Source organism: Schistocerca gregaria, chromosome 5 (genome assembly GCF_023897955.1).
Source record: "Schistocerca gregaria isolate iqSchGreg1 chromosome 5, iqSchGreg1.2, whole genome shotgun sequence".
NCBI lineage: Eukaryota > Metazoa > Arthropoda > Insecta > Orthoptera > Acrididae > Schistocerca > Schistocerca gregaria.
In genome coordinates, this window is record NC_064924.1 from 564704060 (window position 1) to 564731813 (window position 27754).

Consider the following 27754-nt stretch of genomic DNA (forward strand, 5'->3'; position numbering starts at 1 on the left):
ATTGCCACCCAAGTTGGACATGCTGCATCAGCTGTACAATGATTCTGGTGTCAGTGGTCACAAGAACATTCTCACACCTCCATGCAGCACAGATGTCTGCCAGGATTGTCGTGCAGCAGTGGCAGGGCAGATCACACAGTTACCACAGCGCAGATAAGAGCACTTGTGAGCCAAGACGTGTCACACAAGCTGAGGCAAACTGATTATTAGCAGTGAGATTACACGCATGCACACTTCTAGCCAGTATTCCACTCATGCTGCGGCATCGACATACATGGCTTGACTGGTAAAATCAGAGGATCACTTGGAAGATGGAATGGCAAGGCACAGTCTTCAGTGATGAAAACAGACTCTGCCTGCGTACAAGTGATAGTCGTTTGCGCATATGGTGTAGACCAGGTGAGTGTTGTCTCGTGGAATGCATTCATTCAGGACACACTGGCCTTATGTCGCGCCTTGTGGTCTGTGGTGTGATAAGCTGGAAGTCTTGTTTACCTTTGGTGTTTCTGGAGGGGGCGTTAACCAGCACTTGGTATCTGCAGAATGTTATTAGACCAGTTCTTTTGTCATTCTTGTAACTGGAAGGCGATGTATTGTTCCAACAGGATAATGCTCTACCAAACACTGTCCATAAAACTCGACATTTCTCCAAAACATGCAGCAACTTCCCTGGCCAGCACAATCTATCAAGCATGTGTGGGACATGCTGGGACAAGAAATGACTTCTGCCACACATCAATCAACAACACTTACAGAACTAAATGAACATGAGTAGGCATGGAATTACATATCCCAGACAGTATTCACCGTCCATACAATTATCTGGGTGCCAGAGTCAGTGCCTGATGCCAGAGTCTTCGTCTGCATTGCCAGCCGTGGAGGCTACACCATATACAAATAAGGGTGTTTCAGTATGGGTCGACACCTTGTAACTCGGAACTGTCTTTGCTACTGATCTGTAATTTTAATCATTTCATGTACTTCTTATGGACTGTTGCAACAATTAAATCTTGAGTCAATTGGAAACCTCTAAAAGGGTGTACTATTTTTTTCTTGCAATGTATTTTATTTAGTGTTTCATTGGTACTAAACACAGTGAAAAACCAATGTGCTCTGTCACAATAGATGTGTCATTGCACTGAGTCAAAACAGGGTGCATCACACTTGAACTAAACATATTGACGTGATGCACCACTATATTCATGAATTAATGAATGAAGGAAGTTCAGTTTCAAGTTATCAGTACCAACAAGCAGCAAGTCAATTTGTTGATGAATGTACTGACAAGTATTAAGCATCAGAGGTGCTGTGAACCATGGAACTTGCAGTTTATGAATTAACATCCTGAGCTGAAAACTTGTTGGGGGATGAGGGGGAGAGAGAACTGACACCTTGCTGTGGTTCATTCTTTGTTCTCTCTTGTAATTATAACAGTACAAATATTTAAGTCAGATTCTAAATAACTACAGAAAGGATCAACAGGTTAACTAATTAAACACTTATAATTTGTCAACATTACAAGAAACAATAAAATATGGACAGGGAATCAAAAACAACAGTTGTCCAAGATAGTCAACTCAGAACAAATATTCGATTATGACATTGAAATGACAGAAATCAGCTTTTCAGAACACAATACAATTTTTTTTCTTTTTTTGCAAATCCATAATAGTTTCATGTTGCATCTAGAGACAATGAGAAGTATATATTTTATAAATAAAAGCCAGCTGCCTGGTTGACAGTCTGTATTTCAGTTTTTTAGGCTTCATTTCTGAAACACATATCAAAGTGAAAGCTCCATCATCAGGGAGTGCACACAAACAAAACATCTTTAGAATGGATAATAATCGTTACAGGAGTACCACAGGGGCAGATATTGGGATCACTCTTGTTCTTGTTTTTATATATGACCTACCACCATAAATTTAAAAAGCCAGTTCTCTCTGCTGACAATGCAAGTATCAGAATCAAGTCTGACCATACCAATGGACATAATGTACGAGTGTAAATCAATAAACGAAACACAGCATTCTACATCAGGGGTACCCAACCTGCAGCCTGCTTGCAACCTATAGCAAGTATCAAAGTGGTCCAAGTAGTAAGCATCTACCCCAAGACTGGCAAAAAAGAAACTTCCCAAAAAATTCTATTTATGTGAAGTTATGTTAAATTGAATATTTTCAATATGAAAATCCCGCTACATGATGCTTTTCTCTCATCAGTACATCTCAATTTCTTTTTCTTTAAGTATATTATATGTGGCCCAAAATATTCATTTTCTTCCACTTGGCCCAGATAAGATAAAAGGTTTGACATCCCTGTTCTACATTTTTAGGTGTTCGCACTGATAATAACATGAACTGAAAAACACATGCTTGTTGGTTTTTGTTACATGGGCATTAGGTCATGATCTAAGGCATGTTTTGTGTCTAACCTAATGTTGGAAACATTGCTGGAGACTATAAAGAATCAGATGGCTAGATGATAATCCGTAATCATTTTGATCCATTTGAATGAGTTACAGTTACCATAACACAGCCCATCCGACATGTTAATTTTCCATTTCTTTTTACTAGGTCTTTACATTTTTTTTTATTTTTTATTTTTCAGTCACTTCAACAACAGGTGAGCTATCATTCACTAATATCTAAATTCTGCTTGAACTACGTTTTGGCAGCATTATACTGAACACATGGATGGACATAACAGCAGAAGTTTGCCACCTTCCTCCACCCTACACACACAAACACACACACACACACACACACAACACACACACACACACACACACACACTACATGACACTACACCTACCTTAGGTGTTTTGAAATAAAGGGCATGTTTCTCTGCACACAGAAGTATATCTTTTGCTTGATCAATGTAGGTTCGTTTCCCATAACTGCAATCACCTATGGAAGAAGGGAAGAGATCTATAATAATCATTACACACTAACTTTGTTTGTTTCAGGCTTTATTTATGTGAACAGACACTAAGAGACTTTAGAATGTATAGTGCTCAGATTTTAGATCATCTTGAAGTTTATAAGCCTCTATAATACAGTAACCTCAAGTACAAATTCAAACAAGTGTTTGAGAAGCCACAGTAAGAGCAGCAAATAGACAAATTTAATTTAAAAGTCTTTCTTAAATTGGTAAACCATCATTTTATCAGTCTCATCACATTCAAAAACACAGTATCGAAACACTGCAGATTCCACATTTTAAGAAAACACTCTAAAATAAACAACTAACACAAAAAATAAATTAAAATAAAAAGGTTCCCCCAAACAAAAATAAAAAATGAAGCTTAATAATATTTACCAAGGGCATGCTGCTTTACTGTATGTTTAAATGATGATGGCGTCCTCTCGGGTAAAATATTTCGGAGGTAAAATAGTCCTCCATTCGGATCTGCGGGCGGGGACTACTCAAGAGGACGTCGCTATCAGGAGAAAGAAAACTGGCATTCTACAGATCGGAGTGTGGAATCTCAGATACCTTAATCGCGCAGGTAGGTTTGAAAATTTAAAAAGGGAAATGGATAGGTTAAAGTTAGATATAGTGGGAATTAGTGAAGTTTGGTGGCAGGAGGAACAAGACTTTTGGTCAGGTGAATATACGGTTATATATACAAAATCAAATAGGGGTAATGCAGAAGTAGGTTTAATAATGAATAAAAAATAGGAGTGATGGTAAGCTACTGCAAACAGCATAGTGAACACATTATTGTGACCAAGATAGACACGAAGCCCACACCTACTACAGTAGTACAACTTTATATGCCAACTAGCTATGCAGATGATGATGAAATTGATGAACTGTATAATGAGATAAAAGAAATTATTCAGGTAGTGAAGGGAGACAAAAATTTAATAGTCATGGGTGACTGGAATTCAAGAGTAGGAAAAGGGAGAGAAGGAAACATAGTAGGTGAATATTGATTGGGGGTAAGAAATGAAGTTTTGCACAGAGCATATCTTAATCATAGCTAACACTTGCTTCAAGAATCATAAAAGAAGTTTGTACGCATGGAAGAATCCTGGAGATACTAGACGGTATCAGATAAATTATATAATGGTAAGATAGAGATTTAGGAACCAGGTTTTAAATTGTAAGACATTTCCAGGGGCAGATGTGGACTCTGACCACAATCTATTGGTTATGAGCTGTAGATTAAAACTGAAGAAACTGCAAAAAGGTGGGAATTTAAGGAGATGGGACCTGGATAAACTGAAAGAACCAGAGATTGTACAGAGTTTCAGGGAGAGCATAAGGGAACAATTGACAGGAATGGGGGAAAGAAATACAGTAGAAGAAGAATGGGTAGCTCTGAGGGATGAAGTAGTGGAGGCAGCAGAGGATCAAGTAGGTAAAAAGACGAGGACTAGTAGAAATCCTTGGGTAACAGAAGAAATATTGAATGTAACTGAAGAAAGGAGAAAATATAAAAATGCAGTAAATGAAGCAGGCAAAAAGGAATACAAACATCTCAAAAAATGAGATCGACAGGAAGTGCAAAATGGCTAAGCAGGGATGGCTAGAGGACAAATGTAAGGATGTAGAGGCTTATCTCACTAGGGGTAAGATAGATACAGCCTGCAGGAAAATTAAAGAGACCTTTGGAGAAAAGAGAATCACTTGTATGAATATCAAGAGCTCAGATGGAAACCCAGTACTAAGCAAAGAAGGGAAAGCAGAAAGGTGGAAGGATTATATAGAGTTCTATACAAGGGTAATGTATTTGAGGACAATATTATAGAACTGGAAGAGGTTGTAGATGAAGATGAAATGGGAGATACAATACTGCGTGAAGAGTTTGACAGAACACTGAAAGACCTTAGTCAAAACAAGGCCCCGGGAGTAGACAACATTCCATTAAAACTACAGACGGCCTTAGGAGAGCGAGTCCTGACAAAACTCCATCATCTGATGAGCAAGATGTATGAGACAGGCGAAATACCCTCAGACTTCAAGAAGAATATAATAATTCCATTCCCAAAGAAAACAGGTGTTAAAAGATGTGAAAATTACAGAACTATTAGTTTAATAAGTCACAGCTGCAAAATACTAACATGAATTCTTTACAGACGAATGGAAAAAAGGTAGAAGCTGACTTCAGAGAAGTTCAGCTTGGATTCCATAGAAATATTGGAATATGTGAGACAATATTGACTCTACAACTTATCTTAGAAGAAAGATTAAGGAAAGGCAAACCTATGTTGCTAGCATTTGTAGACTTAGAGAAAGCTTTTGACAATGTTGACTGGAATACCCTTTCAAATTCTAAAGGTGGCAGGGGTAAAATACAGGGAGCAAAAGGCTATTTACAATTTGTACAGAAACCAGATGGCAGTTATAAGAGTCGAGGGGCATGAAAGGGAAGCAGTGGTTGGGAAGGGAGTGAGACAGAGTTGTAGCCTGTCCCCAATGTAATTCAATTTGTATATTGAGCAAGCAGTAATGAAAACAAAAGAAAAATTTGGAGTAGGTATTAAAATCCATGAAGAAGAAATAAAAACTTTGAGGTTCGCCGATGACATTGTAATTCTGTCAGGGACAGCAAAGGACTTGGAAGAGCAGCTGAACAGAATGGACAGTGTCTTGAAAGGAGGATATAAGATGAACATCAACAAAAGTAAAACGAGAACAATGGAATGTAGACGAATTCAGTCAGGTGATGCTGAGGGAATTAGAGTAGGAAATGAGATGCTTAAAGTAGTAAAGGAGTTTTGCTATTTGGGGAGCAAAATAACTGATGATGGTCGAAGTAGAGAGGATATAAAATGTAGACTGGCAATCGCAAGGAAAGCATTTCTGCAGAAGAGAAATTTGTTAACATCGAGTATAGATTTAAGTGTCAGGAAGTCAATCTGAAAGTATTTGTATGGAGTGTAGCCATGTATGGAAGTAAAACATGGATAATAAATAGTTTAGACAAGAAGGGAATAGAAGCTTTCGAAATGTGGTGCTACAGAAGAATGCTGAAGATTAGATGGGTAGATCACATAACTAATGAGGAGGTATTGAATATAACTGGGGAGAAGAGGAGTTTGTGGCATAACTTGACAAGAAGAAGGGACAGGTTGGTAGGACATGGTCTGAGGCATCAAGGGATCACAAATTTAGCACTGGAGGGTAAAAATTGTAGAGGGAGACCAAGAGATTAATACACTAAGGACATTCAGAAGGATGTACTTTGCAGTAAGTACTGGGAGATGAAGAAGCTTGCACAGGATAGAGTAGCATGGAGAGCTGCATCAAACCAGTCTCAGGACTGAAGACCACAACATGTAAAAAGATGGAGACAATAGTATTGGGAAAACGGAATGTTATACTATGTGGGCAAGATGAAAAGTTCTCTGCATGGCAGTGAAAGGTTATGATTCTTATATCATAAATACAATTATTTTTTGACATATTCTGATTTTAGGTAAATGCAATGTGTAAAATGTTTCTTCCATACGTAGATTCCTCACTGAAGTGAGATAATGAAAGTTCTATGTTATATTGCTCAATATAAACAGCAATGTAACTGCAGAATTGATGAAGGCTGACCAGTTGATAAGGGTTTTGCCACATTACATGAATCACTATTTCATATCAGTTGAACTACTCACGATCATCGGACCATGACATGCACAGCTTGAGCTGATCTCAGAAGTTGGTAGTATTATTGTCTACAGCAGTGGAGCAATAGTTTTGGCTCAGGGAGGGGCACTGTGTGGAAGCAGAGGCTAGCAGAGTGCAACACCATTTAAAATAATTGCAGGCATTACTTAACTTTGAAATTCAGAAAAGGTATAAATTGCAGAAAAGGTATAAATTGTTGCATAAAAATTATGATTGTCTTCGCAGGCCACACAAAAACCATTCGCAGGCCACATGCAGCCTCCAGGCTGCTATTTGCCCACATCTGGTCTACAGCATACTCACTGTTACAATTATAAGGTTTTCTTAAGATAATACCTGCATGAATTGGACTATGATGGTAGGCATTCTATGTAGCTATTTTGAATATTCACATCATCAAGAACAAGCCCCCGACAATATTTTCCCACTGTTGAAGACAATGCTGGCCATCATGTGCAGCAGAATAAGCCTCGGCTTGCTTGCTTCCTTCCACGCAGTAGCTGAGACCGACCATCTTTGCCCAATCACTTACAACTCTGATGTCACTGCCCCTGGCCTGATTGATGATCTTTGTGCAACAACAAAAGCTCACCTCCCTGCAACCCGCTCTGTGCCCGCACCTGCACGGAACATCAGCATCTGTGTCATGCCCAGGCTTGTGTAGGATTCCACTGAGCATGCTGTTCTCGCACCTGCGCAAACCATCCCAACTGCATCACACCCAGGCCTGTGCAGAACGCCACCGAGTACACCACGCCTACACCTGCACAGACCATTCCCATCCTCATCATGCCCAGACCTGCACAGAAGGCCACCACGTATGCTGCAATCTCACCTGTACAGGACATTACCAACCACAACATGCCCACACAGCAGTTCTATGTGATCGACTGCATTGCACCTGGGCGAATTGCTTTGATCAACACTTCATGCCATGCCACCACACTCCTGCCACATCCATACGGGAGCAGTTCACTGACACACTGCACAACTGCCCCCCCCCCCCCCCCCCCCAATCTTGTGACAACTTGATATTGTTCACAACAAGTTCATCCAATCAGTAAGACTGTCCTGGTCGGTTCTATATGCCACACAGCAGTGAATCTTTTCTCACCCTACTAACAATGACTGCTACTGGATATCACATCTTCGACTGCATGCATGAATATCATCTCCTCAGTGACTCGGATTCTGACAACTGTTCTGTGAGGCTTCCACCTTTACCCTGTCCCACTTCCAACAAATCATTTTCTGGCAGACATCAGCTCTGATATCAACTCACTACTGCTTGATGGTTCATCGAGAATGGACAAACCTACAGCACTGCAATAGCACGATGCTGTAGGCTCATCGATCACAGTTCATGGATCCATGACCCAGACTTTGCAAGTGTCATCATCTCGCTGTCTCATACGGACACTCTCTCATGAGGACATCACAAAAATGGACCTAGCATTGGACCTTTTATACCAATTCCAACTCTCCTTGTCTGTACACCACAATGCACTCCTGTACTTCGACAAGGGCTGCTGCATTCCAGGACCTTTCGCCCTGGCACCTCTGCTCCTATATGTTACATTGCTCATTCAAGACAAACAGCAGGAACACAATCGTATAGCTGTTAACACACTTAAGCAGTGTGACTCCTCATAAGATGAGTTCTTCATGATTCGCCATCACTATAATGACTGCCGTGCATTATCACATACACTTCATATGGTAACCGCATTACTCCCACAACGTAATAATGACATCCACTGCTCTCACCACAGCACGTGAGCAGCTCATGATCAGCACACAGCCATCATGACAATGAGTGTGGCTGTCCATGCGTGACCCCAGAACCACCAACTGGTCATGCCTACCTGATATACTACCATGCCCATTCCCCATTCCACCCAGCATCTGCATGGTCACCGATCCTGGACATACAACAAAACACACATGACAGTATACCAAGTTTCTCCTCACTAAGTGGCTTCTCCGCACTGGCATCTTCGGGCATGCCCCTATGACTGGACAGTACACTGTGGCCATCTCTTCTGCCGTGATTCACCAGAACATAGCTCAATCACCATCTGCTGCTGATCTTCATACTACATTACTGACTCCACTGACTATGTTTGCCTGGTTCCACATTCAATTACTGCACACCTAACATAATGCCACATTCAGTACACATTGGAGGAATCAAACACAACATGACAACGTATGACCATTGTTAGTTGCACATTTCACCTCCTACTGTCGTTGACAACTACAACTCCTCTTCCTGAGATGAGTTCAACACAAAAATGCCGAACTCTACAACTGCATCTCCACCTACACCAGTTTCAACTACGACTCAAAACAGATCAGTACCCAGCATTCCTGCCTCCTCTTGGCCTCCAGCCCATCAAGGCCAGTCATTGCACAGGCTACACCCATTAAAGTTAATAAATTAGCGACTCACATCAACAGTACTGCCTTCCTAATATACGCTGTCACACTGATCAGATCAGACCCCTCTGGTACATGTGGCCTCCATATCCCAACATCCTCACCACCAACACCCCATCACCCCCTCTTTTTGGTCACACCACCAGAGTTTCATGTGGACATTGGACATTCCCCACGTCAACAACTGATACTGTTACTGTTCAGTATTTGTATGACACACACTGCAACGTTGAGAAAAGGCCCACTCATGTCTAGAAAGTGCCCACCATGGCACATCTGGTCACACATATCAGTGCCTCATTTCCTATCAGAAATGGTTCAGCGATGCCTAGTTCCTACCCCAGCCATGACATGGTTGGTCAGAAGAGATTCACACCTGTGAGAAATGGCCCAGCCACACCCCCTCCCCTTCATGGCCAATCACAGAGTGGCTGGTCAGGAAATCTTCCCACACACAATGCCTGATGCTGACTGACAGCCACATTGCCTCAACAACCTCAGTGACGGTCCTTCGTTTACCCTCATACTCTGCACTGGTGGGAGGTGAAGGGGTATGGTGTCCCCCCCTCCCTGCAGGGTATGATGACCCCTCCCCCCTGCTGCTGCTGCTCACCATTAATTATTAATTTATCAGGAGCTTCTTGATGCCATCTTCCTCCTCACACCTGCAATTCTTAGGGATTTTTTTCCAAGTAGGTAGCCACCCTGGAAATGGCTGAAACAGTTGAAATCAAACAAATCTCCAGGGTCCAATGGAATCTCTATTAGATTCTATACTGAATTTGCAGTTGAGTTAGTCCCTCTTCTAACTACAATCTATTGTAGATCCCTTGAACAAAAAACCCCGTCCCAGGTCTTGGACGAAAGCACAGGTCACAAGCGTCTACAAGAAGGGTGGTCTAAGTGAGCCACAAAACCACAGTCCAATATCATTGGTATTAATTTGTTGTAGAACCTTAGAACATGTTGAGAGTCCAAAGCTAATGAGTTATCTCTTAACAGAATGACCTCCTCTATGCTATCCAGCATGGATTCAGAAAATATAGATAATGTGAAATCCAACTCTCACTTTTCTCACATGACGTACTGACATCCTTGGATCAAGGCAGTCAGGTAGATGCAGTATTTCTTGATTTCCTAAAAGCATTTGACTAAGTACCACACCTATACTTATTGCCAAAAGATCAATCATATGGGTATCAAGTGAAATTTGTGACTGGATTAAGGCTCTCTTGACGGGGAGGACACAGCATGTTATCAGGGATGGAGAGTCACCGTCAGATGTAGGAGTAACTTTGGGTTCGCTCCAGGGAAGTGTGTTGGAACCCTTGCTGTTCTATACTGAATCTGCAATTGAGTTAGTACCTCTTCTAACTACAATCTATTGTAGATCCCTTGAACAAAAACCCCCGTCACAGTTCTTGGAAGAAAGAACAGGTCACAAGCATCTACAATGCAGACAATATTAATAGTGACCTCAGACTTTTTGCAGATGATGCAATTATCTAAAATGAAGTACTGTCTGAAAGAAGGTGCATAAATATTCAGTCAGATATTGATAAGATTTCAAAGTGGTGCAGACACTGGCAACTTACCTGAAATGTTCAGAAATGTAAATTTCTGCACTTTAAAGAACAAAATAAAAACATAGTATCCTATGAATGTAATAAAATGAGTCACTGCTGGAATTGGCCTACTCATATAAATATCTAGGTGTAACACTTTGCAGGAATATGAAATGAAATGAACACAAAGGCTCCATCATGGGTTAAGCAGCTGGTAGACTTCGGTTTACTGGTAGAATACTGGGGAAGTGTAATCAGTCTACAAAGGAGATTGCTTACAAATCTCTTTTGTGACCCATCCTAGAATATTGCTCCAGTCTGTGGGACCAGTACCAAAGAGGACTAACAGAGGATATTGAACATGTAAAGAGAAAGATCAGCACAAATTGTTACAGGCTTGTTTGGCCTGGGGGAGACTGTCACAGAGATACCGGAGAAACTGAACTTGCAGATTTTTGAAGATAGACATAAACCATTCCATGAAAGCCAACTTACAAAGTTTCAAGAACTGTGTTTAAATGATGACCCTAGGAATAAACTAGAAACCCCTATGTATCAGTCACATATGGGTCATGAGGACAAGATTGGATTAATAACAGCATGCACAGAGGCATTTAAACAATCATTCTTCCTGCGCTCCATATGTGAATGGAATGGGAAGATGTCCTAATAACTGGCAAAATGGGGCATACTCTCTGCCATGCACTTCACAGTGATTTGCAGATTCCTAATGTAGATGTAAAAACTCTAAACATCAACAAGGCGTAGCAGCAATTGCATGTCTCCATCACTGTGGTGATCCACTTATTCTGTCAAGTCACAGCTTGGCAGTGCCTTGGAACTCAAGGGGCACTGGCAACAATAACCACATCCAGAAACAGAAGAAGGGACAATCTGTCGTCTATTGACTGTTCCGTCATAAAATATATGAATGAGAGACTAACTACATGATGGTGATAGCATTGTGATCTGTATACCCACAACGGTATGTGTTTTATGAAAGAAGCAGAATACACAAGAGTTTGTTAAAAGTGGACACACAATTTCATAGTGAGTTGGAGTAGGCACAGTGGCACTGCCTAGTAGGTCCACTGCATCAAGAAACTACACAAAGGTTACTGTCAAGACTGAAGAAGGTAACATTTTTTTATGAGTAGCATCAGGATGATAGAATGAAAGTAAAGTTGGCTGGCACAGTTCTACTACAAGAATGCTCTTTTATTTCACTTCAGTATTCAGGAATATGATCTCTCAGGTTTCCTCAGGGTGGCTGATTAATAGTAGTGTGCCTCTGGGTGTTCTGCTGAGTAGTTGTTTCCATTTTATGTTTCATCATCAAAATATTGTGCATAAAATAGAAAGAAAAACTCAGTAGAACACCCAGAAGCTATTAATACTCAATAACACTTTCTTGTATCTTGGTCATGGTGGCACTTTTTGTCTGTTAAAGAAACTCACCACTGTAGTGGACTCATTAACACTATTCTTTGATGAAATTTGTGACTGATTAAGTGTATGTTTCAATAACAAGACTCTCACTGATAGTTTCAGATTAAATTTCCACCAGTATAAATGCCAATATAGTTAATCATATCACAGATGAATGAGAGATCTCAACAGATTAAACTGTAAGTGTAGATTTGTCTGCCTAAATGTTGGTAATTGTATGAAGAGGAATTAATTCATCCAGATGAGGAGGTAATGAAAGAGGCAATAACAATTATCTTAATTATTTTTAGCAGGTATCTACAAACTGATCAGTTGTTTAAAATAGCAAAGGATACAGATGACAGCTGCAAGAACAAAGAAAATTCCCTAAATGCAACATCTCACATCTGCTCCCTACCCGGGCCTGTCTAAAGCACAACAGCATTACCTCCCTTGTATCAAGCTGTGGCAGCAATCAAACAGTAAATAACTGAACTAGCTCCACACTTCTGCCCAAATGTAAGCACATCACTTTAACATCATTACTTTTGTGGTAAATGCCAGCAGTCTTCATAACTGCAATGTCATGGTCACGGTTTACAGTTGCATGATTGGCCACTAAGTTCATTTCATGATGCTGCATGTAACTATTGTCAAAAATATGGCCCTAAAACTTCTGTGCATCAAAGCAAAATTAAAATACAAACTCACAGTTCTGAATACATTTGATTATCAGTTACATCACCCAAATTTTTTTCCAGGCTCTCAAATACTATGTTTAACAATTACATGAGGGGTGTGGATTCACTCCTTCTCAAACTAAAATATTTGTATTTGAATGCCTACAGAAGTCCATTTGTAACATAGAGCTTCTGTAGTTAATAAACAGATGGGCAATCAAATTTCAAGTGATAGATACTACAAACTATGTTGCTGTGACATCCTCTGAATTTAGTCTACATATTTTGAAGTAGAAGGCAATGTTACAAGTTAAATCTAATCACAGAAACTGAAACAGTAGTAACCAATTTTCGGTCTCATGATGGCACTTCTGGGAAAACAGCTCAGTGTTTACTGCTTTTCTCAGTGAATAAAATAGTCAAATTTATCACAAATCAACTATTGAACATGCAAACACAAATGCGCTTTCCCATTTGCAAATGCTGAACTTTGTTAAACAAGTTATTGTTTATATTGTATGTGTTCAACTTGACATGGACTTCACCTTGGTAGTGGAAGGTTTACCAATATGAAACCACTGCCACCTAAGCTATGAAACAAGCACGCACGTACGGGCGCGCGCGCGCCCGCGCACACACACACACACACACACACACACACACACACACACACACACACAAATTACATGTCTATCTTCTTCCTACTTCCAAAGTAATTTTTTTTATATATATTAATCACAAGTCTGTTTAATGCTGGAATGAGTTAGGGAGACAGTTTATTCTTGGATTTTTGTACTTATGTAATGTACTGTGGAGACATGAGAAGCTGCAACACATACGTAATTTCTCTCATTTCATACTCTTAACTTGTTTCAGTTCAAAAATGCTGTTTTGCAAATACTTCATGTAGTAACTGTTAGCAGCTTTGCCACTACATGCCTCTTTTGTAAAGCAGCAGAACACAAACTGCACTGGCTCTGTAAATATTATTTAGCTGCTGATATGTGAAAGGAATTTGCTTTAGATGAAAGTAGGATGCCAGGGAATTATTGTAGGCTGTGCCACATGATTGCTTAACATCATCTGCAGCAATGATACTGAAAGAGATGTCATTGTACTCAGATATGTCTGTCGTCACCTCACCCAAGCCATGACCCAGATGCACTGGTGACAAGCTTACATATATCTTGTACACGTTATAACTGCCTATGAATATAACAAAGGATGAGTGAAGACAACTACTGCTCTAGATGAACAATGAGACTGGTATCACTCTGCTTGCTGTATGGAAGTACGAGTAATATGGCTATAGATTAGCCAAGAACCTTAGATCTCAAGTTTGATGCTCTCTTTTCAGTTGGCTAAATTACCACATTATTGGGGATGTGGATCATCTAATGTACCTAAATGAAAGGTTGTACATTTTATGGCCTAGATGTTTTGCTTCTTTTTATTTGTGAAGTATCTTCAGTGGTCTGTTATACACCAATCAGTCAGAACATTATGACCTTGTGTCTGACAGCCAGTATGTCACATTTGGCATGGATAACAGTGGCATTTCTTCATGGCATGGAAGCAATGAGGCCTTGGTACATCACTGGAGGAAGCTGGCACCACATCTGCACACACGTCACCTAATTCCTGCAAATTCCAGGGAGGAGGACAATGAGCTCTGACACCACGGTCAGTCACATCACAGAAGTGTTCGATCAAGTTAAGATCTGGTCGAGTCGGGGGACCAGCACATCAACTGGAACTTGCCACTGTGTTCCTTGAACCACTCCATCACACTCCTGGCCTTGAGACATGGTGCATTATCTTGTCGAAAAATGCCACTGACATCGAAAAACACGATTGCTGGGAAGGGGTTACATGGTCTGCAATCAGGATATGATACTCCTAGGCTTTTCGAGCTCCACTGGACCCACAGATGGCCACATGAATGTTCCCCAGAGCATCGTTGAAATGCCACCAGCTAGTCTCCTTCCTACAGTACAGATATCAAGGAGCTGTTCCACTGGAAGATGACAGATTCATGCCCTCCCATTGGCACAATGAAGAAGGTATCAGAATTCATCAAACTGTGCAACACTCTGCCACTGCACCAATGTCCAGTTCTGATAGTCACATGACCATTTCAGTCATAGTTGCCAACGTCATGGTGTTAACATTGTCACATGCATGGGTCGTTGGCTGGAGGCCCATCGTTGGGAGTGTTCGGTGCACTGTATGTTCAGATACACTTATACTCTGCCCAGCATTTAAGTCTCATGTTAGTTCAACCACAGTTCGCCACCTGTCCTGTTTTATCAGTCTACCCTTATCTGTAAAAAAGTGTGGCCGCCGAACCCCATGACATCTCGATGTGATTTCATCTTGATTTCACCACATGTTGAAGACACTCACCACAGTGCTCCTTGAACACCCAAAAACTTGTGTAGTTTCCGAATACAGTGAGAAAAGCTAGGCATCTGAATGACATAAAAGGGACTAAAAGCTTTGTGATTCCATTGAATGTGGTATAAAATTGAAGACTGAATTTTATTTTTCACCTCTAAAGTGAATTAAGACATCATTTTAAAGCAATGGTGAAGGATTGTTATTACATGGTGTGAAATATGTACATACAACATTTACACCATTAAGGAATTAACATTAACCAGAAGAGACATAAAAGAATATTTAATACATTAAGATATTTTTAAATGCCACATATTTTGAACCTGAATTGATTTTAAAATATTCAATGTGATTTTTTTTAAGTACTGATATACATTATTTAGCAACATTTAGCAATCAATATCAAATAAAAATTTTCTGCAAACTGTATTTCATTTTGACTATTCTTAAACACTGGAAAGTAAAATGCTGATCATCAAAGCTACATACATACATAGTTTGAGAAAATGGTGACAGAGAGCACAGTGAACATCCTCACCCACCTCAGTGGTAATTGGCAACCTGCACATCACAGTTAGCAGTCACAGTGCAGCCAGGAGGTGCAGTCAGCAACCAACTATGACAGGTGGGTGTGCGAGGCAGTTGCAGATGAGACGCAGATGCATTCTGCAGCATCTACAAACTCTTTAAGTGGGGCTTGCTATATACAACTCAGTGGATAGTGTTTCTTTGTGATGTGTAAGATATTAACAGTAAATGATCTTTACTTGCTTTGTCTGCATTATTAACTAATTAATGAAATTCCACAAATAACTTCACTGTTTATGTATAACATTGTCTAAATAAATCAACTGTATATCTTGATATTCAACTGACAAGGTCAGTGTCACAATTGCAACTAAGAATTCATTGCACAGTAACCACTTAACAGTGAAGTTGTTTATGGAATTTCATTAATTAGTTCATCATCATCATCATCATCATCATTTAAGACTGATTAAGCCTTTCAGCATTCAGTCTGGAGCATAGCCCCCCTTATAAGATTCCTCCATGATCCCCTATTCAGTGCTAACATTGGTGCCTCTTCTGATGTTAAACCTATTACTTCAAAATCATTCTTAACCGAATCCAGGTACCTTCTCCTTGGTCTGCCCCGACTCCTCCTACCGTCTACTGCTGAACCCATGAGTCTCTTGGGTAACCTTGCTTCTCCCATGCGTGTAAAATGACCCCACCATCTAAGCCTGTTCGCCCTGACTGCTACATCTATAGAGTTCATTCCCAGTTTTTCTTTGATTTCCTCATTGTGGACACCCTCCTGCCATTGTTCCCATCTACTAGTACCTGCTACTTTCATATCCGTAACCTCAACCTTGTTGATAAGGTAACCTGAATCCACCCAGCTTTCGCTCCCATACAACAAAGTTGGTCGAAAGATTGAACGGTGCACAGATAACTTAGTCTTGGTACTGACTTCCTTCTTGCAGAAGAGAGTAGATCGTAGCTGAGCGCTCACTGCATTAGCTTTGCTACACCTCGCTTCCAGTTCTTTCACTATATTGCCATCCTGTGAGAATGTGCATCCTAAGTACTTGAAACTGTCCACCTGTTCTAACTTTGTTCCTCCTATTTGGCACTCAATCCGTTTATATTTCTCTCCCACTGACAGTACTTTCGTTTTGGAGATGCTAATCTTCATACCATACTCCTTACATTTCTGATCTAGCTCTGAAATATTACTTTGCAAACTTTCAATCGAATCTGCCATCACAACTAAGTCATCCGCATATGCAAGACTGCTTATTTTGTGTTCACATATCTTAATCTCACCCAGCCAGTCTGTTGTTTTCAACATATGATCCATAAATAATATGAACAACAGTGGAGACAGGTTGCAGCCTTGTCTTACCCCTGAAACTACTCTGAACCATGAACTCAATTTACCGTCAACTCTAACAGCTGCCTGACTATCCATGTAAAGACCTTTAATTGCTTGCAAAAGTTTGCCTCCTATTCCATAATCTCATAGAGCAGACAATAACTTCCTTCTAGGAACCCGGTCATATGCCTTTTCTAGATCTATAAAGCATAGATACAATTCCCTGTTCCACTCGTAACACTTCTCCATTATTTGCCGTAAGCTAAAGATCTGGTCCTGACAACCTCGAAGACGCCTAAACCCACACTGATTTTCATCCAATTGGTCCTCAACTAATACTCGCACTTTCCTTTCAACAATACCTGAGAAGATTTTACCCACAACGCTGATTAACGAGATACCTCTGTAGTTGTCACAATCTTTTCTATTTCCATGTTTAAAGATTGGTGTGATTACTGCTTTTGTACAGTCTGATGGAACCTGTCCCGACTCCCAGGCCAATTCAATTATCCTGTGTAGCCATTTAAGATCTGACATTCCACTGTATTTGATGAGTTCTAACTTAATTTCATCCACCCCAGCTGCTTTATTGCACTGCAATCTATTGACCATTTTCTCCACTTCCTCAAATGTGATCATATTTTCCATCATCATTCCTATCCCATTCTACCTTGAAATCTGAGACATTACTGATCGTATTTTCACCTACATTGAGCAACTCTTCAAAATATTCCCTCCATCTGCCCAAGGCATCTACAGGATTCACCGGCAGTTTTCCTGACCTGTCCAAAATACTTGTCATTTCCTTCTTACATCCCTTTCGAAGACTGCTAATTACACTCCAGAATGGTTTTCCAGCAACTTGGCCCATAGTGTCCAACCTGTTTCCAAAGTCTTCCCAAGATTTCTTCTTGGATACTGCAATTATCTGTTTGGCTTTGTTTCTTTCTTCAACATAACTTTCTCTGTGTACCTGAGTTCTAGTATGTAGCCATTTTTGATACGCCTTCTTTTTCCTTCTACAGGCTGCCTTGACTGAGTCATTCCACCAAGCTGTTTGCTTCATCCTACTTTTACACACTACTGTTTCAAGACATTCTTTAGCCACTTCTAGTACTGCGTCCCTGTACCTTGACCATTCCTTTTCCAGTGACTGTAATTGACTACATTCAACTAACTGGTACCTTTCTGAGATCGTTGTTATGTACTTGTGCCTGATTTCCTTATCCTGAACCTTCTCCATTCTTATCCTCCTACATATGGACCTGACCTCCTGCACTTTCGGCCTCACAATCCCAATTTCACTGCAGATTAATTAATGATCAGTGTCATCAAAGAATCCCCTGAATACATGTGTGTCCCTCACAGCCATCCTGAATTCCTGATCTGTTATTATATAGTCAATGACAGATCTGGTTCCCCTGCCTTCCCAAGTATACTGGTGATTGTTCTTATGTTTAAAAAAGAAGTTTGTGTTTACTAAGCCCATACTGGCACAGAAATCCAAGAGTTGTTGCCCGTTCCTGTTGGCCTCCATATCCTCTCCAAATTTACCCATAACCTTTTCATACCCTTCTGTTCGATTTCCAATCCTGGCGTTAAAATCACCCATGAGCAGAACACTGTCCATGTCCTTTACTCTAACAACTACATCACTGAGTGCCTCATAAAAACTATCCATCTTATCTTGATCTGTCCCTTCATAATGCGAATATGCTGACACAATCCTAATTTTCTTGCTAGACACTGTCAAATCTATCCACATCAGTCGTTCGTTTACATACCTTATTGCAACTACGCTGGGTTCCATTTCTTTCCTGATGTAAAGCCCTACACCCCATTGTGCTATTCCTGCTTTGACTCCTGACAGGTACACCTTGTATTCTCCCACTTCCTCTTCTTTCTCATCCCTTACCCGAATGTCACTAACAGCTAATACGTCCAGCCCCATTTTACTTGCAGCCTACCTTCTTCCCAGAGTAGCCCCCATTGATATTAATAGCTCCCCATCTCATTACCATTTGTTTGCCAAGTCGTATCTTAGGAGTCCCTGGTTTGTCAGTTAGAGGTGGGACTCCGTCACCTCCAAAGGTCCGAGGCATTTTGCTCTGATTGTTGCCAGCATCATATTTAAAGTACCAGGGAAGCAGGTTGCTAGCCTTACTTGCCCTGAGTCCCATTGGGTTTTACCCCTAACGGCTGAGGGACTAACCAGTGGATTTGGTAGTCTTTGCCGCATGAGCACAAAGGTGACCATCACTCAGAATATGTCCGAGATGCCCAGCCTTATTCCAAAGTTACTGGTATCCTGACTGTCAGGACCACTTACTTGGCCACTCATATGTTGCCCGTGGTTCATGAACTAGGACATGACTACAGGAACCCACACCACGAACCACCATTAATTAGTTAATGATGCAGAAAAGGAAGTGAGTATCATTTACTGTTAATATCTTTTTTATTTAATTTCAATACCAGTTCTGTGACTTACAAATTAATAGCTGTAAGGAGGCCAACAGTCGTCACTCTCAAAGAGGGAAATGTAACTTTAGAAAAAATTTTGCAAGTGATTTCATTGCAGTCAACAAAAATGAATGAAATGTATAATAAATTTAAGCAGGTGATTTTAAATTAATCAAAAGAAATAAAAGCAGAAATGAACAAAAAATTTTCTCAAATAGATGAATGGTTTTCTAGCAAAATAGGCAATAGATTTGCTCAGATGAATAAAACACTGTTTGAGATAATGTCTCATTTACATGGAAGGATGTACAAGCTAGAAAGGAGGTCATAATTAGGATTACAACAAGGAAAGAAAATATATGGTGGTCTAAAACATTCTGAAAAGCTTCTAAGATTGTTGCAGGGGAGGCTGCGCTGAGAAATAATTGATCAGAAAAAAATTGGATATGATGCTCCATTTCTGAGATACTTATTGTTCGAAGGGTCATTACTAGTTAAAATGTGCCCTTTTTTTGGAAGTGTTGAATTTAAGCTACGTAAACAAAAGCTATGCTTGTTCAGTTTGAGGAAACTAAACAAAAAACATGTTTGGAAATAATGTCTCAGGAAGGCTGCTTGAATTTGCACCTGCGATGACATGATTGGTCAAATTCAATGATAAATAATGCATAAACGGCAAAATGTATTGAAGTCCCTCTCCCCCCCCCCCCCCCCCCCCCCATTAACAGTTATTTCTCAGCACAACCTTTTCAGACTGTTTATGACCACCCTGTATATGAACCTCTAGAATTAATGGAAGAAAGATTGGAAAAGAAAGTAGGATATTTCCACATAATTAAATATGTACAGAATATTTTAGTGAATACGAGCAATTAGGTGGAAAGTTAATTTAGAAAGCATCACAAATAAGAAAGTTGAAACACTTTCTGTAATTAGAAATGAGATGGAAGAATTGCTACAGAAAGGAGAAGGTAGAACGTAATCCACTGTTAGTGAATAAATTACAATAATAATCATTTATTAGGTAAGTTACTAACTTCTGTGAAAGGCTTATTTCACATAATAATCACATAGTAAAACAGCTTCCAGTAAGGGCTTTGGGTAGAAAGCAAGTGCAGCCTGGTCTCAAAGCCATGGTTGCAGCTGGCAGAGCCCAGTTGCCTCACTGTCTGGTGTCGTAATGCTATTTCTGGCTTCCAGTGATGACAAGTGATCCCTGCCTTAAAATTCAGACTTGTTTATATGACTCCAGCGCTCATTTATTTCACTGAAACATAGCACCTAGTCACGCTACCATAACAAGAGAGTCATGTGTATGAGTTCACACTTTTCATTATTCAGAGTCAATTGCCACTTTTTGCACCATACAGATATGTTGTCTAACTCAATTTGCAATTGATTTTGATCATCTGATGACTTTACAAGACGATAAATGACTGCATCATCTGCAAACAATCTAAGAGGGTTGCTCAGATTGTCTCCTACGTCGTTTATGTAGATCAGGATCAGCAGAGGGCCTGTAACATTTCCTTGGGTAATACCAGATAATACTTCTGTTTTACTCTATGGGTTTCTGTTAGTTAGTACAAACTGTAACCTTTCTGATGGAAAATCGTGAATCTAGTCACACAACTGAGGCGATACTCCATAGCCAGAAGATTTGACAAGGGGGCACTTGTGAGGAACAATATCAAAAGCATTCTGGAAATTTAAAAATATAGAATCATTCATTCTGGAATATGGAATCAAGTCCATTATAATTATCCGGGCTGTTATGTCGTGGTCGGTTGATGAATTCTGTGTCAATTCCCAATGTTTGATCCCCGTCTGCGGACGACATCATCAAGAGGGTCTGTAGCTCAATGGAAGGTCCAACACACCCACTGGCTCGCTACTGACTGAGTAGCGAGCCAGTGGGTGTGTTGGACCTTCCATCAAGCTACAGACCCCCTTGAAGATGTCCTCTGCAGACGGGGATGAAATGTCGGAAATTGACACAAAATTCATCAACCGACCACGGCGTAACAGCCCGGATAATTATAATGGACATGACATTTCTGGCCAAAACAGCCTACATTTTAGTAATATGAAATCAATTTGTCATCGCTTACCAATATCAGTCATTACTTTGTGAGACTAAACAGCTAGCTGTGTTTCACTAGAATGGTATTTTCGGAATCCATGCTGAGTATTTGTCAATAAATTGTTTTCTTTAAGGTAATTCATAATGCTCAAACACAGTATATGTTTCAAAATCCTACTGCATTTTATTGATATGGATCTGCAATTCAGTGGATTACTCCATTTCCTTTCTTGGGCAACTTTCCAGTTGTTAGATAATAATCTTTCAAAGAAAAAGCAGTTGTACATAATTGGAACTACTGTATCAGCATAATCTGGAAGGAACATATCTAGTACACAGTCTGGGTTGGAGGCCTTGCCTTTGTCAAGTGATTTAAGCTGCTTCACTACACCAAGGAAATCTACCTCTCCACTCAAGTTGGCGACTGTTCTAGATTCGAACTGTGGAATATTTATTTTGACTACTTGAGTGAAGGAGTTTTGGAAAACCATTTTTAGTAACTCTGCTTTAGTGGCACTGTCTCCAGTAACATCACCACTGTTTAAGCACAGAGAAGGTATTGCTTGTGTCTTGCTGCTGGTGTATACACATGACTCGAATATCTTTGATTTTTCTGCCAGATTTAAAGACAGAGTTTCACTGTGGAAACTATTAAAAGCATCTCACTTTGAAGTTCGAGTTCAATTTCAAGCTTCTGTAAACTTTACTAATCTGCGGGATTTTGCACTCTTTTAAATTTGGCCTTTTTTCATTGCTTTTGATTTGGCCTTTTTTTCACTGCTTTTGCAACAGTGGACCCATTTTGCATACCGGAGTGATCAGTACCATCTCTCATTAATTTACATGGCATATACCTCTCAATTTCATCAATACTATTTCTCTGAATTGAAACCACAGCTGGTCTACACCTACATAGTCAGATCAGAAGGAGGGGAAACTGTCTCTTAGAAAGACATCAAGAGAATTTTTATCTGCTTTTTTAAATAGGTGTACTTTGCTTTTACTAGGTGTTCAGTCTTGCTACAACTGCCTTGTGATCGCTAATCCCTGTATCCATCATGATGCTCCATGTTTGCTCAGAATTATTTGTTGCTAATAGGTCAAGTATGTTTTCCCAGCCATTTACACTTTGAATGGGTTCATGAACTGAAGGCTTGAAATAATTTTCTGAGAATGCATTCAGTTCAATTTTGGATGACATTTTCTGCCTACCACCAGCTTTTAACATGTATTTTCACCAACATATCAAGGGTAGATTGAAGTCACCAACACCTGTAATTGTATGAGTAGTATGAGAGTTTAATCTATCCTTTCTGAACACTCTTAGGTTCTTTGAAAAATTTTTGTTTGAACTGACTTCCAGCTTTAGCCAGTTTTCTGTACCTATAACGATTTCAACTTCAGTGCTTTCTATGACAGTTTACAGCCACAAGGTCTACCTTCCTGTGTTTGCCCTGCGCCCTTTTGGACTGATGCCCTTTCTGTAGTTTCCTGAGACCTTCTAATCTAAAAACAAAACTGCCCAATTCCCTCCACATAGCCCCTGCTACCCATGTAGCTACTTCCTGTATGTAGTGGATCCCTGCCCTATTACACGCAACTCAGACACTCACCACCCAATGGTGCAAATCAAGAAATCTGCAACCTACATGGTCACAGAACTGCGTAAGCCTCTGATTCAAATGCCCCACTCAGCTCTGTACCAAAGATCCACTGTCAGTTCTGTCAATGATGCTGCAGAAGGTGAGCTCTGCCTTCATCTTGTAAGCAAGACTGGCAGTCTTTACCACTTCAGCTAGCCGCTCGAAACCAGACAGAATCTCTTCCGATCCAAAGTGATACACACTGTTGGTACCGACATGAGCTACGGACTACAGTTGGCTGCACCCTGTGCTCTTCACAGTATCCAGCAGCATCATTTCCACATCTGGAATGACTCTTCCCGGTGTGTGCACAGAGTGCACAGTGGTTTCCTTCTCCTCTTTGGCAGCGATATCCCTAACGGGCCGTATTACACACCTAATGTTGGAGCTCCAACTACCAGTAAGCCTGCCTTATGTGAATGCCCAGACTTTGCAGGTCGAGAGACTTTCTCTAGAACAGGGTGAGCAACTGCATCTGGCTCGGGGATTTCGACAGTAACAGGTAGTGCTCAAAACCAATTCATCAGATGAACTGGGGAGCCTCTTCAATAGCCCCTCAGTCAGTCTTTCACTGCCTGCAATACCTTGGAATGATGTCCCACTCGGCCACAAGTGAAAGGGTCATCCTCAACAGGCAGTACCTCCTCCAGTCACAGTAGTCAAGCAATCAGGAACACAAGAGATGTGCTGGAAAACCGTTGAATCCCCATGACGAGACCCCACACAGTGGCGCCCATTAACAGAAGCTTCAAGCTGTGTGACCGAAGCCAACACTGCCTGCAGCTGTGAGTGAATGGTCACCAACTCAGCCTGCATCTGAACATAGTAACCACAGTTCCTATCCATACTAAAGATGGCAAAAATATACTCTAGACAGCCAATAAACATGGCACTGTGACTGATAAATGAGCACATACAAAATTAAAGAACACAGACGAAACTTAAAGTAAGTAGCTTCTTACAAGAAGCTATACCAAACTCACAAAATGAAACACTATGCTGCTGCAGTCAAGAAAACTATACTAGACAGTTTCTATAGGAAAAACATGTAACAATATTAGGAGAAAGAAAGTTGAAAGATGCTACTCACCATATTGCAGATATCTGAGTCGCAGATAGGTACAAAAAAAGGCTCTCACAATTAAAGCTTTCGGCCATTAAGACTTTCATCAACAATAAACACACATACACACACCGACACAAAGGCAACTTCACACACACGACTGTAACTCACACACACGACTGTAGTCTCAGGCAACTGAAACCACATTGTGAGTAGCAGCACCAGTACATAGGGGGAGGGACAGTATGGTGGGCCTGGCAAACAATGAAGTGCTGCAGGTCAGACGGAGAGTGTGGGGAGGGGGAGAGTGGGGGGGGGGGGGGGGGGGGAGTAGCGGAAAAGTAGTGTTTACAGCCACAAAAATGCAAATGAACTTCTCCTTCTCCATGACAACACAAGGCCTCACACAAGTCTGCACACCTGAGAGGAGCTCACAAAACTACATTGGGCTGTTCATCCTCAGCTACAAGCCCGGATCTCGCACCTTTCAACTGATATCTGTTTGACACTCCATGGGAAGCAGTATGTGGATGATGGGAGGTTATTGATGCAGCCAGACACTGACTCTGACATCAACCAGTAGAGTGAGCATTCAGGCCCTTCCAGTAAGGTGGCAAAGTCATCACACTGAACAGAGATTATGTTAAAAAATAGGATATTGAAGCCCAAAGAGTGGGGAATAATATGATGTATTGGAATCCTGAATAAAACTGACTTCCTTTCAGAAAAAATGTTTTGCATTACTTATTGAACTCCCCTCATATAAGTGACTTACCACTCCTTACCACTGAACTGAGCAAGTTCACCCTCTTTGCAGATCAACTTGTCTCCTAGTGGATAAAACAACAGGGAAAAACTTGCAAACCTCTGCTAACAGCATATTTCATGATAACCTCAACTGATTTACTTATAATTGGCTCTCTCTGAGTGTCAAAGAAAGTCATTATGTACAATCTCATGTGACACAGAAAGAACAAGACAACATAAATATAAAATGTAACGAACAACAGTGAAGTCTGGTGGTCCAGCAGTGAAGTGCATGACTGGAAATCAAGATATTATGGGTTTGAATCCTGGTTAGGCCTTTGATCTTTCAGTCTGTATTTTTTTATTTAATCTCCATCTCTCAGTGATGTGAGGAGTCACCAGGAATGTCACATTGTTTAGATTCCACGTTAAACTGTAGGTCCCCTTTCCCTGGTTGGATAACTGGAGTAGCTTAGGCACACAATTTTCTGCAGATTATTATTATTATTATTATTATTATTATTGTTATCATCCCCCCCATGAACCATGGACCTTGTCATCGGTGGGGAGGCTTGCGTGCCTCAGCGATACAGATAGCCGTACAGTAGGTACAACCACAACGGAGGGGTATCTGTTGAGAGGCCAGACAAACGTGTGGTTCCTGAAGAGGGGCAGCATCCTTTTCAGTAGTTGCAAGGGCCACAGTCTGGATGATTGACTGATCTGGCCTTGTAACAATAACCAAAACGGCCTTGCTGTGCTGGTACTGTGAACGGCTGAAAGCAAGGGGAAACTACGGCCGTAATTTTTCCCCGAGGGCATGCAGCTTTACTGTATGATTAAGTGATGATGGCTGGGTAAAATATTGCGGAGGTAAAATAGTCCCCCATTCGGATCTCTGGGCGGCGACTACTCAAGAGGATGCCGTTACCAGGAGAAAGAAAGCTGGCGTTCTATGGATCGGAGCGTGGAATGTCAGATCCCTTAATTGGGCAGGTAGGTTAGAAAATTTAAAAAGGGAAATAGATAGGTTTAAGTTAGATATAGTGGGAATTAGTGAAGTTCGGTGGCAGGAGGAACAAGACTTCTGGTCAGGTGACTACAGGGTTATAAACACAAAATCAAATAGGGGTAATGCAGGAGTAGGTTTAATAATGAATAGGAATGCGGGTACGCTACTACAAACAGCATAGTGAATGCATTATTGTGGCCAAGATAGATACGAAGCCCACACCTACTACAGTAGTACAAGTTTATATGCCAACTAGCTCTGCAGATGACGAAGAAATTGAGGAAATGTATGATGAAATAAAAGAAATTATTCAGATAGTGAAGGGAGATGAAAATTTAATAGTCATGGGTGATTGGAATTCAAGTGTAGGAAAAGGGAGAGAAGGAAAAAGCCGCCTGGTAGAATTTTGCACAGAGCACAACTTAATCATAGCTAACACTTGGTTTCAGAATCATGAAAGGAGGTTGTATACATGGAAGAACCCTGGAGATACTAAAAGGTATCAGATAGATTATATAATGGTAAGACAGAGGTTTAGGAACCAGGTTTTAAATTGTAAGACATTTCCAGGGGCAGATGTGGACTCTGACCACAATCTATTGGTTATGAACTGTAGATTAAAACTGAAGAAACTGCAAAAAGGTGGGAATTTAAGGAGATGGGAACTGGATGAACTGAAAGAACCAGAAGTTGTACAGAGTTTTGGGGAGAACATAAGGGAACAATTGACAGAAACAGGGGAAAGAAATACAGTAGAAGAAGAATGGGTAGCCTTGAGGGATGAAGTAGTGAAGGCAGCAGAGGATCAAGTACGTAAAAAGATGAGGGCTAGTAGAAATCCTTGGGTAACAAAAGAAATATTGAATTTAATTGATGAAAGGAGAAAATATAAAAATGCAGTAAATGAAGCAGGCAAAAAGGAATGCAAACATCTCAAAAATGAGATCGACAGGAAGTGCAAAATGGCTAAGCAGGGATGGGTACAGGACAAATGTAAGGATGTAGAGGCTTATCTCACTAGGGTAAGATAGATACAGCCTACAGGAAAATTAAAGAGACCTTTGGAGAAAAGAGAACCACTTGCATGAATATCAAGAGTTCAGATGGAAACCCAGTTCTATGCAAAAAAAAGGGAAAGCAGAAAGGTGGAAGGAGTATATAGAGGGTCTATACAAGGGCGATGTACTTCAGGACAATATTATGGAAATGGAAGAGGATATAGATGAAGATGAAATGGGAGATACAATACTGCGTGAAGAGTTTGACAGAGCACTGAAAGACCTGAGTCGGAATAAGGCCCCAGGAGTAGACAACATTCCATTGGAACTACTGACTGCCTTGGGAGAGCCAGTCCTGACAAAACTGTACCATCTGGTGAGCAAGATGTATGAAACAGGCGAAATACCCTCAGACTTCAAGAGGAATATAATTATTCCAATCCCAAAGAAAGCAGGTGTTGACAGATGTGAAAATTACCGAACAATCAGTTTAATAAGCCACAGCTGCAAAATACTAACTCGAATTCTTTACAGACGAATGGAAAAACTAGTGGAAGCCGACCTCGGGGAAGATCAGTTTGGATTCCGAAGAAATACTGGAACACATGAGGCAATACTGACCTTACGACTTATCTTAGAAGAAAGATTAAGGAAAGGCAAACCTACGTTTCTAGCATTTGTAGACTTAGAGAAAGCTTTTGACAATGTTGACTGGAATACTCAC

At 40.6% G+C, this 27754-nt stretch overlaps 1 protein-coding gene across 2 annotated transcripts in view; it reads right to left on the bottom strand.

Moving 5' to 3' along the window:
* Positions 1 to 27754, bottom strand: part of LOC126272083 (UPF0415 protein C7orf25 homolog) — a 130888-nt gene that overhangs the window by 61691 nt on the left and 41443 nt on the right. For both annotated transcript variants that reach the window (XM_049974644.1, XM_049974645.1), the window contains one exon: positions 2815 to 2909. In XM_049974644.1, the coding sequence (XP_049830601.1) occupies positions 2815 to 2909 (95 nt within the window). The remainder of the gene's footprint in view (positions 1 to 2814; positions 2910 to 27754) is intronic.